This window comes from Morchella sextelata (assembly GCF_020137385.1).
Source record: "Morchella sextelata strain SCLS chromosome Unknown scls_2, whole genome shotgun sequence".
Classification (NCBI taxonomy): domain Eukaryota; kingdom Fungi; phylum Ascomycota; class Pezizomycetes; order Pezizales; family Morchellaceae; genus Morchella; species Morchella sextelata.
In genome coordinates this window covers 3,531,388-3,546,179 of record NW_025408617.1, presented here as the reverse complement: position 1 = coordinate 3,546,179, position 14,792 = coordinate 3,531,388, and the positions used below count along the sequence as shown (strand labels likewise).

At 46.7% G+C, this 14,792-nt stretch overlaps 2 protein-coding genes across 2 annotated transcripts; both read right to left on the bottom strand.

The window, feature by feature from the left end:
* Positions 1–7,736: 7,736 nt before the first annotated feature.
* On the bottom strand, positions 7,737–8,526 carry H6S33_006188 (uncharacterized protein; the record flags this gene model as incomplete). Its single annotated transcript, XM_044837617.1, has 2 exons — positions 7,737–8,248; positions 8,313–8,526. 2 exons carry the CDS (start codon positions 8,524–8,526, stop codon positions 7,737–7,739), a joined length of 726 nt encoding a protein of 241 aa, XP_044699497.1.
* A 1,550-nt stretch (positions 8,527–10,076) lies between these two features.
* H6S33_006187 (uncharacterized protein) lies at positions 10,077–11,182 on the bottom strand (the record flags this gene model as incomplete). The annotated part of the gene is made up of 6 exons (XM_044837616.1): positions 10,077–10,240; positions 10,316–10,417; positions 10,494–10,505; positions 10,572–10,721; positions 10,958–10,973; positions 11,159–11,182. The coding sequence occupies 6 exons, from the start codon at positions 11,180–11,182 to the stop codon at positions 10,077–10,079; spliced, it is 468 nt and encodes a 155-aa protein (XP_044699496.1).
* Positions 11,183–14,792: the final 3,610 nt, after the last annotated feature.

The following is a 14,792-nucleotide window of genomic DNA, read 5'->3' as shown; positions in this document are numbered from 1 at the left end:
GGCGACATCGACGATATCTATTCATGGTGGTACAGTAAGGCTGTTGTGGGTGACCGAGGAGGATGGGTGCCGAATCCCGGGAAAAGAAAGAAAAGGAAAAAGGAAAAAGAGAGAAACGAAAAACCAATACTCGCTGTCTTGATTCTATCCACGTATGTGCATGCAATGTGTCTATCCGTGATTGATGCTGTGAGGAAGAGAAGCGAACCAGTTTTCTTCAACCAAGCATCGCGCGCGTGTAATTACGCGTTTGTGGCTTAAGTAAACGCTGGGAATGCATGCACATTACAGCGGGTCTTTTTTTTTTCTTTTTAGTTGAAGGAATCTCAACTTCTGAAATTAGACGCTGTTTAGCTTTGTGGCTGAAAGAATTCGGTGACCCAACTCTTTTAGCCCCCGTTGAGTCCACGGTTGACATGACATGACATCCATCCATTTGTCTGTTTTTCTGTTGGACCAGAAGAGTCAACATCCTCACCGATTGAAGGATAATTTTTCTTCCGTTACGTTAGCTGCTATATAGGCTTTTGGCGAAGTCCCAGAGACCCTGTAGCGGGCACAGACGAAGTTTCCAGCCTTATGTATAGTGCCGGCCTACTCTATGTAAAGGTACGCATAGCCTCAGCCTTACTCATGAGATTCATCGTCACCAGCACAGGGCCTACTGTATTCCATTGGCTGATCGCACATCCTATGAGGCCATGCGATGGTATCCCTCTCCGGACTTGATCCCGTGCGGCTCTTTCGGTAGTGCTTTCCTGAGATAGGTGCAGGGAGGAGGGGTTCTACCTTGTACTTGCGGCCGCCGCCTGCCTATCGGGACTTGCATAACCTAGAGTACTCTCTACTCCATGTGCAGCGAGACTTCCAAGATATGTAGAGTAGAGAAGAGAAGTAATTTATACAAGGGAAGTAATACATTCCTAATCTAATGCCTTGTCATTTTAGGCACGACATTGAGCATTGAGCAGGTGTGTAGGTCTACAGTAGTGTACCTACTCCAAGACTCTACAATACTGTGCGGAGCATTAGAGTGGAGTATGTACATAGGTAGCACAAAATGTACCTTGATCTTCGTCATCAACTCTTGAAACGTCGAGCCCCGACGCCCCGGGATCGCATAAGAAAGCAACCAAAGAGAAAGTACCAAATGGGAGTGACGATCCTGGTTTATTTTTAAGAAAGAGGGGGAGGCGCGGAGAAGCGACTCTCTCTTTGTTGACACGACTCTTTCTACCTAGGCATCGAATCATTATCTTCTTCCATTCAACCCTACTACCTCGGGTACATGTAAGGTTCCAATTATCCAGAGATCTTCCCAATGTTTAAAGCGGATCAAGCCACTCAGAACCCAACGTTTTTTTGTGTGCAACTCTTGTGGTGCCGCTTATTTCACAGACATGTTTATAAACGTTTTTTCTTTTCTTCTTCTCGAGCTGTACCTGCTTCTCATTTTAGGTAGTCAAGTCCTGGTAGATAGGAATGTTTCCAATATGATCCCAGCTTCTGATTGTGGCTTGCCTCGCTAGTTAGGTATAACTTATGTGGCTCGGTTTTTATGTTATTTTTGGCCTCATCTGGGTCCAGGTGTTATGACTTGGGTATTCTTAAAGTCCCTACTGTGTTGTTATGACTAGATGATAAAGAAGCTCTGCAGGGTAGGATGTAAATCCTGAGGCACACCTCTCATTCTAGCAGCCTATCAAACAACAAGATCTGTCTTAACGGCCCATATTCCTGTGGCGAGCTGTGGCTTCCGCGTGACAAATATGTCGGCATCCCATCGGCACAGGGCTTCTTCCAATATCTGTAACCGTCAACTGAACTCCGTGCTCGAGTAGCAGTTTTGGATTCATAAGATGGTCAAAATACACTGAGTGTTTGACACAACTGACGTGTACATGTCCGTCAAGCTAGCCAGCTAGACACATGGGTAAGACATTTGAATCTGAAAAGTCTAATCAAACCTTTCGTCCCCAAGAACCGCAAGAAATATACCACCTGGAATATGTCTGTTAAACGTCAGTCTAGTAGCTTAGAATAGGACAAGTACGTTACCCACATCTCTAACCGCTCGTTTTCCCGTTCGTCACTTAGATGCTCTTGTTGTTTGTTGTCTCCTTAGATCTTATCAACGCCCTACGGGTCTCGGGTCAGCTGTAAATTACGAGTGCTACACAAGACTCGTTTCGAGATGATACCCCTGAGATTCCCATTACATAGCTCTGAGTCCCAAGTTCCCAGGCCAGGCACGCACTGACTCTCTGCGTGTGTGGCTGGTGTCTCGGCGAGAAACCACCACTCCGGATAGAGCGGAGGGAGTCCCCACGCTATTCGAGATGAGCAAGCTTGCTAAGTATTTGCCTCATCGCGTGGGTATCGGGCTCGAGTCTGATTTCTGTCAGTATTCTTCAATTCAGCCCTGTGAGCTTTTCCGTCGTTGCTGATTTCAAATGTGGATATAGCTCTTCGTGTGGGCCGGCTGGCCAACGCCACAGGGGAGTAAGTAACGATGAGAGATTCGGCAGCGGTATGCGGTCCCGACTAGCTAACGATGGTTAGTACATGTATTCCTGATAGAGTGTGGGATGGATCTTAAGGAAGGGTGGGAGTGGGATGTTCGTTGGGCCTAGAGGGATGGGAGGTAAGCCAGACATGTGGTGGGTGATATTACATATAACGATTTCTCTGTCCCAAATCCACCTACATCTAGCCAGATGTTACCGGCTTAGTTCTAGACACTTGGTCAGTAAAATGAGATTTCTCTACATGCCGCTTTGGTAATATACGAAATGGATCGTTTTCTCGTTGTTACTCATGGAATATCACTCGCCACGAGAGCCCATCTGCGTGCACACATCCACACATGCACCGATCGCGATCACGCCATGGTACCGTCTCGTCCATGATGTCAACCGCAACCACCAAAAAATACCGGAACGAGACTACTCGCTGCCATTCCCATCGCGATTCCGGGTGCAATGTACGCTCCACCTATCTACCACTGCCCGCCGCTGCCGTTGTTGGTGCATATATTTCCATCGCATCAATGCCGAGAAACAAGCTTTCAAACCTTCCAACCACAGCCCCTCACCTCCTTAATTTCATCTCCAAACTTCCTCACGCGCGCTGAAGCACATTCCAATGGCCCGGTGAGAGGTACTATATAATCCATGTGGTTGTTTCCGTAAGCACAAACCTAATCCATGCGCCTCTGACAGCTCGACTAATATACGTACCAGAAGAAGAGGGACTTCGAGCCACTCCACTGAACCCGTCATCTGCCGGTACATTAAGCCCGCACGGCAATCCAGCTTGGGCGGACACTGCTTCCCGCCACTGCTTCACCAACTGCTCCGTCCCCGATTCCTCGACGGCCCGCGTCTTGATATAGTTACCTACATATGTCTATCTACCGCCCATGGCCAGGGACAGCTATCCCATGCCTTTAATGCTCTCCGCGCCGACAGCGCCCGCTGTACATATCTCTCCCACCCACGATAGCACCTGCCCGTATCAGTGAACGGTTCACAAACTCTCCGACCTCTCGCCAACGACTCTCCCTCCCCATGCCCCGCCCCCTGCCGCCGGAAACCGGACGCTCTATACTAAACGTCACCCACGATACCAATTCGCATCCCACCCCACGGTAACGGCGCTCCCCACTCCATACTCCCCACCCGACGGAAGTACCGGAGTTTGCATGGCTGCCATTCACCCCTTACCTCTGCGAGCCACATGGCAGCGACAAACTACATCATAACGCGTCCAGCCCAGCCCATGACGTACGCAACCGACCGATATATACGCTCTCCACATATAGGTCGGTACTCTCGCGCGCAATATGGGCTGATTTCCTCCCCGTGCTACGGGTGGATATGTACCTACCCGCAACGCAAGCATGAGTCTTACCTGGGAACCTTCTAGAGCAGTGATCTTTCCCGGAATTTAACGGGTGCAAAATTATGCGAACCTGCGGGGTTCTGTGTGTTGTGCGGCCATCGAATGTGTAGGACCGGCGAGACGGATCATAGGGGATCACTCGGTATATCAACTCTCAAGGCTCAACAATTCTGGTCTTAGGCCATTACTGGATTTTGTTTCTCAGCTCAGTGTTTTTTTTTTGTGCTTTGGTGAGAGATTATTGAGCTGCTAATTACCAGGGCTACAACCCATACCCGTGGTCCTGTGGAAGGCGAATGCGAGTGATGTTGCATGATCGGCTGTGTACGCCGCTTGCTATATGCTATAGGGATCTTTGGAGGTACTTAGAGAGATGGGGTGTTGGGTGTGTTATGTGATCCGAGCTGGGAACCATGATGTTTGGGCTTGTGGGTGATAGGCTATAGTGAGCTTTTCGTTGAGAGATACGCGTCTGGCGGACAATCACCACCATGGCACATTCCATACCCATCCTAAATACACAGAACAAGGCTCTCGGGGACATATTAGACTTTTTATAACCTTGTCTCTATCTGGCATGTACCGCATCTTGCTCTTTTCCGAGGCCTTCTCGGGGGGTATTTTTTTTGCGAATTGGGGGGTACGGGAGTTGATGGTCCTGATACACAGTTTTGTGTTTTCTAGGTACCGGGTTCGGTGTCCCCTGGGGATGGTTGGAGTGAGATATGTCACTTAAGGCTGGCGCCGATGGGCCCGGTGTTGTTGGTTAGTTGATGATGATCCGCTCGGTCACTTCAAATGGGAAGCTAAATGAAATCACTTTATCGGTCATCGCGGAAGCCTTACAAGTAGCGGAGAGTCGCCGAGAAGGGCATTAAAATAACTACACTTTTTTTTTGTTTAATTCATTAATTGAATAACTACATCACTGTACCGGTTATCCATTTCGTGAACTGGAAAAGTCCGCCTATTGGGTAGAAAATATATCACTAATTCTATCTTGGAATCCCGGGATCGAGTGAGATCCCATGCATACGCGGTATTTCTTTGCTACCTACATATATCACTGTTGCTATTCTCCGCGCGTGCGTACGAATGCCAATAGGCTTTAAGCAAGCCGCGTTCCGTCAAGAAAAAAGGTTAGATATGCTCGGTGAAATGGACACCCGGCATGCCCACTCACAATCCGACGGGGTATATCTCTCCGCAAGCGGGGGTAAAAACTTATTAGACCTCTAGAACATACGCACGTCTCTTCTTTCCCACCCGCTGAGGCCGCCCTACCGGCGCGTAGTTTCTCCTGAGGGGGCGGTAAAAGTCCCATATCGAGAGAACAAGGAGGTCCGCAATGTCATATCTATATGAGTCGATTCTATAGAATTACGTGTGGGCCGGGGTGTGGGTGCTTTGTGGCTTTGCTATAAGTAGTGGTCCCATGGGTCTCTAGAAGCCGTCGTAATTACCGCGAGTTTACGGCGGTCGATTTTAGGTAAAGGTAGGTATCAGCTTCTCGTGACAGCTCTGGAGCAAAGTCTCGAGGCTCCTATAGTACTTGCGCTGGCGGTACCAATATACTTGAACGGTCGCATGAGGAGTACTTTATCGTACCGTCCGGCGATTACCTAGCCAAGTATATAGTAGGTACTTTTTTTCACTAAATTCTGAAATAATCTGGCCATGGGTGTATCGTGAAATCTGACAGCAAGAAGTCACGTTTAATGAGGTGCGGCGAAAAAAGGCTCCGCTGGACACATCAAAAAATCCTGCAAGTAGCGTAACCGAGTGACAGCTTGTGCGTGAGCATGTCTGCGGAGTATTAATGATCCGAGGCATGGGCGCTGCATGGTTCTGTAGTGTAATGGTTAGCACCCAGGATTCTGATTCCTGTAATCCCGGTTCGACTCCGGGCAGGACCTTTCGATACTTTTTCCTACACTTTTTTACTGGTGGGGAATTTTTATTAAGGTGGTTAGCCGCATCGGGTTTTATCTACTACGGCGATTGTCGCCTCTACTACCGGGAGAGGTAAGTGACCGTTAAATGTTACGGTAATTGACAGCGCCGGCGTTCTACTAATTCTCGTTCTTTACTAATCGGCGAGCAATTGATTATCTGCGCACAGTAGTGATCATGACATAAAGCCGTATATCATTGACCGTTATGTCAATAGTAGTTCACACACCACATCACCCCATTTTTCAACTACTATTTTCACTCCCGTAACAGCGGCGACCTTAAAAACACCCTCCTATACACCATATATACCCCGCAACCCGATCCTCGTGTCCCGCCAGTCAGCCACCAAGTCGTACGAACCTTTTGTTTTTTTTTCCAAACCTGCACTTTTAACGAAGAAGAAAAGAATTACCAAAATGCCCTTCTCCCCACACTACCGGTACATACTCACGCGACATGACTGTAGAGTACGCAAGCGCCTATCACCAATCCAGTCGACGTCACGACAAGACTTTTCACCAACGTAACGTGCAACCAGCGCGCGCTACACCACCATCACCACCTCACCAAGAGAACCAAGAGAACCAAGAGAACCAAGAGAAAAGGAAATGAAAAGGACCACCATTCCGAGGGTTAGGTTTTCGGGCGGGTGACTATCATCATCCCCGAAACCTAATCCCAAGCAAATTTGGTTACTACCGCACAGTAATCACTTCCGCGCCAAAGATTAGTACCCCATGTCACTTGTTGCTAACAGCAGCAACAAAATACCTCAAGAATCCAATTTCCCTCTTGTAGGGTAGTAGCATAGCCCACCTCTGCTGTGGGGGTGTAGAGTAGGTAGTGTTTCTTGGTCCATGGGTGCACTACAGTGCTGCTATATTTAGAGGGCCTGTCTAGGGCGGGAAGGAGGTAGGGGTCGTGAGATTGGTACTGGGCTAGATAAGTCTATCTACCACGTTCTGGTGGTACAGGCATTCTGTTTTCTGTTCTTTTCGCGGTCGAATGATGCTCTACCCTACTGTCATAGGTATTGTATATGCGCAGTTACGGCGGCGTGCTGTGGAATGCAATTGGGGGCGAGGGGGCACGACAGGATGGGAGTCGTATTGTACTATATGAATTGTATGTATCGGGTAGATTGATCAGATGATATTGAGGCAACTAGAAAGTACAGTACGTATGCAATGTCGCCGTCGACAACTTAATATCAGATTGTATTATAAACATCGTATTCTGAATTGGTGGCTTTTGATGGTTGACCTAGTTGATACTGACTTCAATGTGCATGTGCACTTTACGGTTTTTTTTACGAAAGCTTGTAAAGAACAGCACTCCACGATACGATCCACGATACGAGCTTCATGTAGAGTAGAACAGGGAAATAAACATATTACTATTTGCCTACTAACTTGACATGTACCAACCGCAAACCAACGAAATTATCTTACAGACTAGCATAGACCATTGCAGGAGCGCTTCCCACCGAGACTTGATATAAAGGGAAAAATAAGAACAAACAGAGAAATGATCGCAAAGACACAATGGGGCTAAAATCGCACGCTCACAAAGCAAAAAATAAGAGAGTTTTTAAAGAAGATCCGCTTTCATTTGTGCACACCGTAAACTTATACACAAGTGGCTCCCCCACATACCACCCACATTCCTCCCAAAAAAAAACTACTTGACACTCATCCCACCACACCTCGACCCCGACAACTCCAAGCTTTGCCATCCAGTCATGCTCAAGATTACAAAAGAACCAGATATCGCTCCGAATTATTAATGCAAGTGGCTACTAAAACAAATATGCTGAAAAAGAGAGAAAAAAATACAAAAAAGGTCGCTAAGCCTCACAAATGATTATATTTTATACTCTAGTTCAAGTAGACGACGGCACCGATCAAGCAGACCACCAAAGCAAGGGGGCTCTTGAGGAGACCGGCAGCGGCACCGGTAGAGATAGCGGTGTCAGTAGGAGTTGAGGTCTCGTCAGAGGTAGGCTTCGAAGAGCGGGTGGAGGTGCTGTGGGTGGAGTTTCCGTAGAGTCCGGTGGTGACGGTGGCGTTTGAAGACATGACAGAGGTGACCATGGTGGTGGAGTTTCCTTGGACAACAGTCATGACAGTAGTCTTGGGGGCCTCGGTGGTGGTAACGGAAGGAGTCTCAGTGGTTGAAGCAGCAGCCTTGGTGGAAGAAGCCTTGGTGGATGAAGGGGTGACGTAAGATGAGTATGCTGCGGAAGCCTCGGGGGAGGCGGCCTTAAGCTCAATGAGAGGGGTGTAGTTGATGTTACCCGCCTTGTCCGTGATCATGACCGCGTAGTCCTTGCCGGCGGGGAGGTCTGGGTTAGGGGTCCATGTGAAAGTACCGGTGTTGGTGTAGTCGCCTGTAATATTGTTAGCAATTGTCTAAATGGAGTAGTAGTAGTTAAACTATTAGAGTCTACTCACCAACAATGATCAAAATATCCTTAAGGTTTCCTGAAGGACCCTTTCGGAGAGTGAGCTTGATCAAATTGTTGTTGGTGGGAGTCCAAGTGATGGCGTAAGGCTCGCCAGCGGTCATGGGGTGGGTTGAATCAGGGAAGATGATCGGGTTCTCGCCAGCCAAAACGGAAGTGGCAAAGGCGGCAATGGCAAAAACTGAGCTCATGAAGAAACGCATGTTGACTGATTATTGGGATTGTTTGGGGTTGTTGGAAAAGTTGATTAATGAGTGTGTAAGTTGCGTAAAAATGTAAAGAGCGAAAGGAAACCGAAGAGACCGTGTGTGATAGCGAGATGAGGAGGGAAAGAATCTGCTGTTGGGGGGGGAAACGAGCTGGTTAAAAAGGAATGGATGTCGAGGGTTTGAGTGCTAAGGATTTGACGAAAGAGTAAAGGAGAGACAATTACCAGCCATACCACTAAGGCGGGATAGTGGGGACAGAAGCATAGCATAGAGGCATACAGCTCAGATGTGTGAATTGGTAACTGTCTCTGCGTCTGTAAGGGGAATAGCTTAGAGCAGCCGAGGGGTATCACTCCCGTGAGTGGTCCACTACTGCAGTCTAGTCTGCGCCCACGAAATGAGGTTTATGAGACCCATCATCAGAGCACCAGCCAGTGCCACAACCACCACCAGCACATCCTCCTCGAAATTTGAGAATTGGCCACCAGACTCTGTGCGCTGATTGCTTGATTTTGGCCGATTTCCTGTCTCTGCCTACTGTACATACATTAGAGTAGCAGCGACAGTTCAGAGTTGAGCTCCCCAGCACTGAAGCTAAGCCTGATGTTCAATCAATCCACAATCCACAATGACCCAAACCCCCTGCAACCTTTCCCCCACAATCTTCGAGCATGAATTCCCATCCATCCATCCACATCCACCCTATCCACTTCACTTCACCACTATAGCTGTAGGCAGGTACCTGCATGTACCTAACCCCAATACCACTACCCATCCCCCCTCCCCGTGACCCTCCCCCTGTTCCTAAATCCTGCTGAAGCTTCCTTAACAGACTAACTAACTCGCCATCTCACTTCCAGAATAAGTCGCGGGGGCCGAGTTCCTGCTCTAGCGGGCCGTCAACAGCCAATTTCCAATTTCCCAATCCATCCAGAATTATTCTTTCGGGAGATTGCCTCCATGTTCTACCCGGAGGATGTTTCCCATTCTCTGAATAATCCGTGAATTCTCACAGGTTGGTTATGTAAGTTAACTACACCAAATACTTCTTTCCCCCCTTCCCCCCAGATATCTCCTTCGGCCTAGCTTCACAAAGTGCTCACACCGTTGCCAGCTTGTTTTCGTTGTTGTCCTAGTACATAGCAACCGCACACGCGAGAATCTCGCTTCATTTTCAGGGGCAGTGCCACATTAGGTTTAAGCTGCGGCTCAAGCCTTGGCTACGACCGAGAGAGCGAAAAGGCTAATCCCCGGTAATGCCTCATCCCTGTAGACATGCTTAGAGCATTTTTCTCCTCCAGCCATCCAGATGGAATCATCCGAATTTTTTCGCCTCTCCCCTGGAGCGAAACCTGAATCAAGATTTGAAGAACGTTTATTCACTTGGCAGAGTTGGCAGTTTTGGATCGTTTGGCGCCTAACCGCCCACCCGACTCACATTTCACATCCAACGAAGATCGAAAAGATTTGTAGAAAAGTATTACACACATCTCCTCCCTCTCCTGTAGGTACTGCTGCAAAAAGCAGGTACCCGTCCGTTGCGATTACCAAAATGGTGTGTGATCTGGGCGCGAAGGCTTGAAGGGACAAGACAAAAAACTTCTGCCGATATGTAGAGTATGGCACACAGGCCGGACATGCATGCAGAAAGGAGAACTCTGATCGCCCTTTTTGCCCTGTCTTTGCCTTTTCACACGTTTGTCTGTGCCTTGCATGCCACACAAATCAGAAATAAGTCTAACCCCAAACCTCTCATCTCAACGGCTACCCCTGAAGCACGCACTGCAACGCACGATTAAGCATGCATAGGGGGGTAGTGGCCAGAAATTCAAGATGTACAAGCCTGTGAGTTCGATACCTATCATCGGTTCACCGTAACAATTACCTGAGGCGATTAGACACGATTCATTCTTCTTCGGTTCGGAGTCAAAAAGGGGGGGGGGGGGGCTTGAGAAAAATACCTGTTAATTGACCTAATTGTTTTTGCCCCTAAGCCTCCCCGTTCTAGACTTCCCCTACATAAAGTATTGGTAGAGTACCTCGGGCCCTCTTCGGCAAACTAGGAACAAAATGGGTTTTCCCGATAACCCCCTTCTCGTCGAGATCAGATCTTGATTTTGGATGGAATTTGAGACATTGTCGAGAACAGGACAGCATCCAACAAACACGTGCAGGGCGTGGGGATTGTTCTGGAATTGCAAGTGGTCAGTGCAGAAATCCCAGACAAGCGGATATGATTTCCCTGTTTAGGATGAGGGGCACAATGGTGATTTCCGTTAGATGGCGAGAGAACGTGAAACAGAGAAGGAGGATGTTTCGTTTGTGAGATTGAGTTAAGAAGAAATGAATGTGGGGAGCGAGATGCAAGTGCAAATGCGTGATGGCCAATCAAGGTAGCGGGAGAAGGGTAATTGAGGTGTAATACCTAAAAATAAAATAAACTTGAAGAAGCGATGCTTAGATGCCGTGGAGGAAACCGGGTGAGAGTTTAGAGTTCATGGCGAAAAAGTGGGCGGTTCATCATGACCGCACTAGTTAAGTTCACACGATGTTTCCTCTCGAAACGAACCAAGTGTACTACAACTACAGAACGAGTATGTATATTATATCGATGAAATTAAGATACTTCACTAATATACTCTATATTCATTCAATTCTATCGGAGCCCTGCTTTAATTCCATCATGATCATTCCACCTTTCATATTACAGGCACAATATAAAGTGCAACTACAGCAAAGTACCACCACTATATCACGGCACACTCCCTTGCCCAATATACACCAATACTTCATTTCACCATATCCTCCTCCTCATCCCATTGTTAATATTCTGCGAGGCTTAATCTCATCCAAGATTAAATACCCGACATCTCAACCTTCTAGAAGCCCGCGCCGTAAAAAAAATGAAAAAGCCTAATTCCGAGTGACACTCCATGATCGCCCATCGGCACAGATGAACCGTGCTTAGTCAGCATTTCACAATCTCGGAGCCGAGCGCCAGAACAGGTTCAGGGAAGGGATAAAGGATAAGGCTTGCTGACAGATTACTAGATGCCTGGCTATGGGGAATTAAATAGAGGAACAAGATGAACAAGATGAACAAGTATTTTAGTATCTGTAAGTCTACGGGTAGACGTAGCCAAGGTCAAGAGCACTATTTCGCATGTCATGACGACGAAGATGTTCCGTTTCAGTGCGGTGCACTGCAGTTATCGCATGAAACTGCAGTCACATTCGTCCTCGCTACTTCCTTATAAGGGGAATAATCCCCTTGTTTATAGTTCGCATGTGACCAGCTAGGACTAATAAATAAAGCTCGCATGAAAAGCTCTCAAGGAGCGAACGCGAGTGATCCTCTATGATCATCGGTAGTTACATGCCAAGAAGTATGTACATCCCCACCATCCGGAGCAGGGTCTGACCTGCATTTCTCGGTAGAGTGGACCGTAGGATGCTGTAAGGCAATATGCAAGGGGCTCTACGCGATGTCAACTCCAAGCGAATTAAAACTACAGTTGCAACTCGATATGCCGGATTGCCAAGATTCTAAGGATTTCGTACGGGATAGCAAAAAATCCGGGATAGCAAATTGATTTTGCAGTAGGAAAAATAATATTCTCAGAGGATCTCGTACGGGACAGCAAGGGATCCGGTGTATTGAGTTCCGGCATATCGAGTTGCGACTGTACAATGAATACCGCAAAAACAGGCCTCAGTGGCCGGTCACACAGGACGTCGAAGCTGCCTTTGTAGGCTAGTATGGAGGTTAAGGTCATATTCGAGACAAATAACCAAAGAGAGGAATTCTAATGTCTTGTGCGACCGGCCACTGAGGCCAGTTTTTGCGGTACATGTACTTATTTTCCATGGTGGTATCACTCGATATACTGACACCAACTACATATCCTCTCCATCGTTTTCACCTGATTTTATCGCAAGTAGTACGCGCGGTTGGTCCTAAACCGAGCTTGTTATTGGCACTCTGGGTGCTGATATCACTACTCCGGTCTGGCCTGGCTGCAAGTCTTTGTGATCCGTATTAACCTCCTCTTTTCCTGTCTTGAACAATCACAGGCCTAAAAGTCTTGAAAATCAGGGACGGTCTGGGAGATACACGAGCGTAATTACTCGACTTCATACCAAACAGTAAAAGACGAGGACGAGCCTACAAATGTAGCAAAATGTAATTGAGCCAGGTCTTAACTGGATACTATCTGAGTTGCTCTGACTCGGAGTTGAACCGAGGATCTCAGCATTACTAGTGCTGCGCCTTACCAACTTGGCCACCAGAGCTTGTGTAACAAGAGAATTTAGACGTTTATCAACTATAAAAGTCATGATAGTTGAAATCACAGAGAGAAATTTCTCACTGACACGTACTTGTACTGCGTATGCTTTTCTCCGTAGATTCGAGGGGGTAAAACTAGATATAAACTATTGCATTGACACTTACCTAAAACCCTTGCTCTGGCTAGAATATCCCAATAAGGCATAGTTGCTTCTTGTGATAGCTCACAGGATCTTATATAAGTTTATAGGCTCCCCGTGCACTCTATGAATTCAACGGTATCGTGATTATCACATAGAAGAAGGAGAGAAGGAGAAGGAGGAATATAAGTGTGGTATGATCATGATATCGTAACAAAGGTATCAAGTTCAAATTTATTTAACTACATGTAGGCCACGTGTGTCACTGCTATACTAAATAGGTGAGCAAACTCGCTACTTCATCTGGTAGTTACAATTAAGTATGTACGTACGTACTCGGGGCAGGTAAAAAGTACCGGACAATGCAGGTTTTTGGTTAACCAATGGGTCTGCGTGCTAGGCGTGAGCTACTGCAAAAAACCCCAGAGACAAAACTTGCATTGTCCAGTACTTTTTACCTGCCCCGAGTAGGTACATCGTATTTGTATCTATGAGGGAGTTTTTGAAATTTAGCTTTATATCGGCACTGCGGGCATCGCCGGCCAAATTCATCCACAGTTGATTCCCTGCTGTATCATCGCATAAATACTAAGCATATAGTAAGTACGTAAATATAATACTTTTTTTTTTTTTTTTTTTTTTTTTTTTTTGCTTAATTCATTAATTGCATGCAACCTTACAGTTATGGCAATATCGCACTAAGCCCCTGAACTTCCCATCTGCCTCCACCACCTCTCACACAATCCAAACGGACTTGAAGTAAAATGAAATAATACAATGGAAATATGTTAAACGCTGCCTCTTAGTCCTCCCCATCCATATCCCATTTCTCTCCTTTCCTCTTCTCCATCCTCTTCTCTTCCTCCTCTCTCATGTCGCCATTTCGTGAATCGCTTCCAAATTGCCAGCACTGTATCGATACCCGCTGCTGTCCAGAGCAGTTTGACCACAGTATTATGGTCATGGTCACCGGATCGGGTTTCCGCAGTCGCGTCGCATTCTGTCAGCACATGGGCTACGCTCTGCTCTCCGAAATATAATACTGAAGTACTACTATAGACTATTTGAAGAAGAACATAGTGAATTTAAGATACGCATATTTGATACAGTTGGATATTTATCTTTTCAAATAATGTCAAATCCGTATAGGTGAGCTGTCCGAACTTGTCATGTCGATATCTGTTATTGTCATGTTGATACTTGTCCGATCCGTGAATATATAATTAGTTAGATACTTTGTCGATAAAAAAAATCAAGCCACTTAAATATATCGCCCTACTTTTTTCAATAGATGTTTCAAGCATACACGAATGAATCATCAATCAATCAACAGATGCTTCGAAAACTCATACGAGTGATGATCTATGAAGAATACACCTGACGGTTTAAAGTTCGCTTGAAGAGTTCGCTATAGAACTGCTCCCGTCTCCCTGTTGGACAACCCCAGGGTATCTGGGCCGTAGACCTAGTTGCTGTGTAGAAACTTTATACTACATGCATGCGCATGGTTCGTAACTCAAGTTGGTGGATTAGCTGATGTTTCCGTGTTGTTCTATATTTCTCGAAAATCGCCAACCAAAGAAAGGCGTTATTGCATGTACTTTGAAGTCAACAGGCCCATAGTCAGATGGCGAGATTTATCTCTGATCATGGTAGAGCACTTACCCTTTCTCGATATACGTCGATATTACTAGTTCAAACAGAGGAAACTGTCCCTAGCAGGACGATATAGGGTGTAGAGGCTCGAAGAGGCGCCCGGGGATCAGCTTACCATACTCACTGGTAATGAGGATATATGTATATGTGATTGCGTGGGAGGCTATCCACGAATT